This window comes from Mycteria americana, chromosome 4 (genome assembly GCF_035582795.1).
Source record: "Mycteria americana isolate JAX WOST 10 ecotype Jacksonville Zoo and Gardens chromosome 4, USCA_MyAme_1.0, whole genome shotgun sequence".
Lineage (NCBI taxonomy): Eukaryota > Metazoa > Chordata > Aves > Ciconiiformes > Ciconiidae > Mycteria > Mycteria americana.
The window spans coordinates 17,777,022-17,783,839 of NC_134368.1; the positions used below are offsets into that span (position 1 = coordinate 17,777,022).

The 6,818-nt window shown below is 47.2% G+C and overlaps 1 protein-coding gene across 3 annotated transcripts in view; it reads right to left on the reverse strand.

The window, feature by feature from the left end:
* FBXL5 (F-box and leucine rich repeat protein 5) overlaps nucleotides 1-3,731 on the reverse strand; it is a 37,225-nt gene extending 33,494 nt beyond the window's left edge. For 2 of the 3 annotated variants that reach the window (XR_012775477.1, XM_075499782.1), the window contains exon 1: nucleotides 3,576-3,731. Coding sequence is in view for 2 of the 3 variants with exons in the window: in XM_075499782.1 (XP_075355897.1) it covers nucleotides 3,576-3,701 (126 nt within the window). In the remaining variant the exon portion in view is untranslated. The remainder of the gene's footprint in view (nucleotides 1-3,575) is intronic. The other variant, XM_075499781.1, reaches the window with a different exon arrangement.
* Nucleotides 3,732-6,818: the final 3,087 nt, after the last annotated feature.

The window sequence follows — 6,818 nt, forward strand, 5'->3', positions numbered from 1 at the left end:
AAGAATCTGATTTCCTTTCGATAAGATAACCAAACTACTTAAGAGCAAGATGATACATGTTACAGATCATGATTTCTCCAAGGTTTTTGATACTGTTTTGCCTTACAGCAAACTAATACAGTCTACAGGAAATCGCGGGGTAGCTCAAGCACTTGGAAACAGTGCTCTCAAGCCATAGCTACCAATGTTACCAGCCAAACCACAATGGGATTTTCAATACATGATCAGTTGAAATCTGTGCTGCTTCATGACAGATACAATACTTTCAGCCACAGCTGGGAAAGCAGGAAAGCTGTGCCACTCGTGTATTACCATTCTCAAGTGCAGCAAATATAATGAGACCACAGAAACAGTCCCTGCTGGACGCTGACATGCTGACTTGGACAAGCACATACTTCTACATACAGGATAGAAGTCTAATGGCAAATATGAAAGCAAATTTGAGTATCAATCCTCAGAGAAGCATGGAATTATAGAGAAGCACAAAGTGAGCATGCTGCTGTTAAAAAAAAAAAAGAGAGCTTGCAGAATAACACATCCAAAACACATCTGCTCTACTCAACACCAGCAGTGTCCCATTTTGCACAACAGTTTCAGGAAAACATAGACATAATTAGGCTGAGGTTTCACAGTAGCTTAAGCCAATCTAGTCACTGGCTGTCACAGTCCCACCCTCTGCCTCGCATTGGCTTCAGTACTCATCTGACCAGTGCTTGCTGGCAGCACTACATCAGCAGAAAAACTACCCCGCTTCAAAAAAAAAAAAAAATGTTTTCTGCCAGCTTAGAGCCTTTGTGAGTCACTTCAAGTGCTGATGGGAGCAAGAAAGGCACGTAGTCGTAACAGCGGCAGTCAGATAGCTTAAACTGTTACAGAACGGCAGCTTAGTCCTCACAAAAGCAACAAGTACACTGAGGTACAGAAAGCGTGGTCCATATGGTGAAGTAGAATGCATCAGTTTGCTTAGGCCAGATAACTAAGATGGAGGACATGGCTACAGTTTGCAAATCGGCACAGGATCTTTCTGAAAACGAAGAACGGTTCACTAGAGATAGGAAAACAGAATCTGCTCTATTTGTAGCAAAGATGACGTCAGGCATTAGGAAAAGCATTTTAACTATAAAGACTGTCTGCTGTAGCACTCCACTACCTACAGGGGGGTACATCCTCTGAGGACTTAAAGAATCTACTTATCATCAGAGTAGGCAACAGATTTGCCAACTCTGTGGGTTTCCTTACTGAACAGAATTTTAGTTATTTTTATTATCCAAGTCCAGGGCACTGTGTACACTGCAGGTAAAAATGTCATTTAAGAATGCAGCAAATGTATGGCAAGATCTCCGCTAGCAACAGTTAAAAAAGAAGTAGGTTAACTTTCCTAATGCACCAAACATCTTAAATGTCTGATTCACTGTCTTAAATGTCTGTCTCACATCAAGACCTGGAAGAACAAAATAAACTGTGTCTCTCTCTGTCCTAAAGGATTATTTAAGTACCTAGATACTTTACCCTTCAGTAACATTATAGCTGTTCCCCTGAAAAGCAAAGCACAGATACGCCCATTTCACTCTCGCTAACATTTGGTGGAATTTACTAAATTCAGCGGCTAACAGATAGCAACTATATTACAGCATTCAGGGAACGTGAGGAACAGCAGGTAACACACAATTCGCAAAATTAAAGACCCCTCAAGGATGAACTAAATTTATAAAGAGCATGGCTTTACATATTATAATTGCCATGTAAGCAGAACTACAGTCTTATCTAATTACAGCATCTCAGTCACACAAGAAGGAAAGTCAAACAATTCAGAGTTTTCTGATGCAAAGCTAGCATTACTCCTACATAAAGGTCATAGGCCAGGCACACTCTCCAAGTTCTGAAACAGGGTTCAACGATGCAAGACTGAATACTTTAAAAAAAAGCACCATTCATTCCTGCTTGCACTTCTTCAAAAGAAAAAGGAAACAAAAACTCCTGTATAAAATTTTTAGAAAATGAGAGATTATGTTCATTGTGAACTGGGTAGTTTTAATCAAGTTTGCCAATATTTAGGAAAACCAACCATTCCTGCCCAGGCAGTTTTACTTTTATCATGTCATGGTAAATTTGATCAAAACTTTGTGGAAGGCTCAATAAAAGTGACAGAAATGCCTCTGTAGGAACAAAACTCAAACGACTACAATATCTGGAGGTTCAAACAAAACCTGTTCAGTTGCTGTCAACAACATGCTGATACTGCTGCTCGGGGCCAGGGGGAGAAGAGTCCCAGGTGTTTGCTTCCCTTCATGTAAAATCCACTCTGTTAAGATACCACAAGTTTTCATGCAGCCACAGATTAAACATGAAGTTAACTGTAAACGCACTCAGAGAAAAAGCAAAGCAAAATTACACAAGGTCTCACCTTCTCCTCCCCTCAGACCCTCTGCTCAGCCTGTTCAGTTAGCTAATCCCACAAAAAACAACTCACATTTTCTTTACCCGATTAGCAATCTGAACAGGCTCACACGAAGGGATCTGGTGAGCCCCAGAGCAGCACAAGGTGGCATGTGGAAAACAGGGGAAGGAAGCAAGAACTCCCCCATCCTGTTGGCAGCAGTAAGCTATTATCTCCTCTCTCATGTAACTTCACCCTCCTTTTAAATGTCTGTTGGCCAATCTGGTTCTCCAAACAGCCATTTATGCCCAGGGATGGGAGGCACTACTTCTTTCAGTATGAGTGTTGGCTTTGAAGTATTTGCCTGAAACCCTTCCATTACACTCAAAGCTGCTGCAGCAAAGTTAGCCTTTCAGGTGACACATCAGCCTTGATTACCAATTAACCCGATACAAGAATAAAAATTACTTTTGTCCACGAGTAAAGTTATATATACTTAAAATAAAAAACCTACCTAGGGTATCTTTAAGTTACTCACCAATTAAACGCTGCGCATGCAAACGCAAACACAGCCGCTTGCAAACTGTTAGCGAGCGCTATGCACAGCACCGGTATCTTGCCTGGCACCGGCTAATTAACAAAAAGCGACGGGGCTCGCTGCCTGCCTCCCCGCCGCCCTCCTCAGCACGACGGCCCCGCCAGGGCCCAGGGGCACCCACTCGCAGCCCCGCGCCGTAACGGGAGTGGCTGCTCCGCCGCGGCCGGCCCCGGCGCCCACTCCCCAGCCCCGAGGCAGCAAACCCGGGGGGGTGAGCGCCGGCGGCCCCCTTCCCCGCGGCCCGGCGAGAGGGAAGGCGGCGGGAAGGCGTGGTCCCCGCGAGGAAGCGCCGCTCCTCCAAGCTGAAGAGAGCGGGACACCCCGCCGGGGCCGGCGCGCAACCCGGCAGAGCCGCCGGGGCACGAGAAGCGAGGGGAGCCCCAGTCCAGCCCTGAGGGGGCCGAGTGGGGCGCGGCGAGGGAGGCAGCACCACCAGCCCCGCTGCCCGCGGCGGAAGGGCCGGAGCGCCCGGGAGCCCCGCAGCAGCGGTGACGAGAAGTTGCCGGCGGGGCCGGGGCCGCGAGGCGCTGACAGCTGCGCACTCCCGAAATCCTCCCTCCCGCCTCAGGGGAGCGGGGCAGAGGCCGCCCCATCCGCTACCTTGTCGCAGTAGAGCCCCACGAGCTGCTTCATCCGCCAGTGCGGAGCCGAGAAGACGTCCACCTCCTCGGGGAAAGGAGCCATGTTCTCCCCATAGAGCCCCGGCGTTAACGGCGGCGGCAACATCCGCCCCGCGCATGCGCGGCGCGCCGCGGAGAGCGCCCCGCCGGCCCCGGCACCACGTGACCACGGCCGCCCCGAGAGCGCCACCGCCCGGCCCGCCGCTGCGCGCATGCGCAGCTCGCCCCGCCCCTTCCCGCGGGGAGCGGCCGGTGAGGGGCGGGCGGCGGCCCGGCGGGGAGCGGCCCTGTGGCGGCCTCCTGGCGGCGGCTGCCCCCTCAGCGGCGGCGGGGGGCTGGCTGGCGGCCGCCTGGCCCTGCGGGGCCGCCTGGCCCTGGCGCAGCGCGGCTGCTGCGCGGTTGTGCGCGGCGAGCAGCGCTCAGGGGCTGGGCCCGCGGAATGCGGGGGAGGAGGCTGACCAGAGCTGCGGGAGGGGGCGCTGGTGCAGGCGGGCTCCCGGGCGGCGCCCAGGGCACGGCCGCTGTCCCGCGTAGCGGGTCTCCGTGCCCGCTAGGTAACCTGGCACGCTGGGGGCACAGCAGTTTTTATGCCTTTAATGAAGTCGGAAGGAATTAAAAATTGCGTTGTGCGTTTACATGAAGTAAAGAAAATTTGCTTCGCCCAAATAAATGAGGAGAAGACAACGTGAGGAATGAAGAGGGTGTCTGCAGGTGAACTGGTGTTTGTGGGGGAAGACGTATGGTGTGTCCCAGACTGGGCTGCAGCGGGGAATCTGCTCCCAACTTTTTGCAGCTTTTGTGCCAGATAAGCAGAGTTAAACGCCGTGTTTGTTTAACATCCAAGACAAAAGGAGGAGGAACGCCGGCCTTTGATACTCATCTGCCCATGCAACATTTCAGAAAAAGTAGGAACACTTAGTAGAATTGAGATTACACATCAGTTTGACAAAAGGTGTAACTGTCAGACAATATGGCAATGTGTAGTAAATGTCCCAAAAATGCTTTGTCAAACATATAATAAATGGAGCAAGCCTTTCTGACTGAAAACTATTATTGTACAAAATCTATGTTGTGGCTATTAAATAGATTAAAAGCTAGCTAATTTATAGATTTATACAATTAATTGTAAACAGATTGAAATATTTCAAGCAAAGGCACACATTTTTAGTCCAGTATTCCTCAAAGTACTAATGCTCAAGAATAAAATGAGAAATTATTGCTGGTAAAAGTAATAGTGAATTGAGAAGGAGAGATCACGTGATGAGGGTTATCGAGATCACAGTATGCACAATAATCTTTTTATCTCTTTAAGGAAATGAGGCTTAAGCAATTGCAGTACTGGGTGTTTCCTTTTCCATTCATCCTTTTCACCTCCAAGGACTTTTGAACAGGCTGGCCTACTTAATCATATTTGCAAATATGTATGAATCTTGGAAGGTTAAATTCGTACAACTTTGGGGAAAAAAAAGCAGTTACACATGAGAGAAGAAAAGGAAGGCAAAGCACAGGTGTTAACGCAGCTGGCCCATGGTTGCATTTACTGCTTGGCTAGTAAGCGCAGCTCTGGCTTTGGACTTCTGTATTTCTTGCACAGAGAGTGTATCACAGCATACAAGGGAACGGGTTAGACCTTGGGTTACTGTTGTAGGTAGAATTATGCACCAAAGACACAAACCCTCAAGAAACTATGTTTGGTGAAGTTCATTGTTTACAGAGGTGCTTGTTAATATGAGCAGTTCCAAGGTCATATTTCCAGGCCTAAAGCATGAAGTCGTACAGAATTGGGGTTATTCTGCCAGCAATTCATGCCTGACTAATAATAGAGGATTAATGTTCCCACCTGTTACACCTTCTGCTGGAAGTTACCACTCCCATCTGGTGGAAATAACAAGAGAGAACATGTCCATTGCTCATCTTCCAGGGCTTCAGAATATAAACATATGCTGAATTTCATGGTTGTTTGAGTTAATATTCAGTTTGTGAACTGGAGTATCTCCAGAGCAAATATGCTGCCAGTTTTGCTGACTCTGCTTCATGGACAATAATCTCTTCTAGGAGAGAGGGGCAGAGAGCGAGGGACAGCGATCTGCATCCAGCATGAATTGCTAGAGCTTGGGAGGCAAGACGGACAGCCAGTTCGTGGCACTGAAGTACAGTATTATAAGAGAAAGTGCCTGATAATGTGATTAAAATACTGAATTTTTCATGGGCAAGTTTAAGGGGAGACTTGGTCATTTTCTACAAGAATTTACATGGAGAGAAGGTATCTGAGGTTTCTAGATTCTTCATTAAAGTAACAGAAAAAGACATAATGAGATCCAATGACTGGAAGCTAAAGGTAGACAAGTTCAGGCGAGAGCTAAGGTTTGACTCTCAAGGCTATCAAACCATTGGAACAATTTCCCCGGAGGTGTGTTAGTTTAGTCATCATGTGAAGTATTTAAATCAAAACTAAGAACATAAATTAAAAATGGCTGTGCTGAGTCAGATCGAGGCCCTTCTGGCCTGATGTTGTGTTTTTGGAAGTGGCCAGTGAGGAAAGGGAGCTCGACAGGGGATGAGATGGGGATCCCAGCAGTTGTTGGACTTATTTCCATTTCTTCTGGGATGTTATGACAGGTCATCTCTTTTTTGGAGAACACCACTGCGCAGCACCCACATCTTCTTCTCAAGGCTGACGAGTCCTAACCTGATGTGTCCTTGTAGAAAAGCCATTCCAAAACTCGGTATCCGTCTTTATGTCTTTTTAACTTATACTGTATATTTTAAGCGGAAGTTTTAGTCTTGATGCAAAAATCAGTGTCAATTTCTGCCCTGTTCTATACAGAAGATCATATCAGTGATGCCTCTGTTTTCTGTTAGCCCTGAAATTATTGAGCAAAATTTGGTTGCAGCAAAGTTGATAATAAAAAAAATTCATTTACTTCCATGGATTATTGCACTCTCTAATCCTGAACCCAGAGCAGTGACTTGAAACCGTTTAATTAACATGCTGGTGCCCTATCAGCATGACCATGTTTCGGAGAGGTTAGGAAGAGAAATAGGGAGAAAAAGCATCAGAGAAGTAACTGAACTGAAGTACAGCATTTGCTGTGTCTCCAACATATCAAGCACAGCATTGCATGTCCATTTCTGGGTAAATCTGGCTTTGCTGAAGACTCTGCTGCAGGTAACAAACCAACTGGTTATCTTTCTATCGCATTTACAGGAGAAATCCATCATC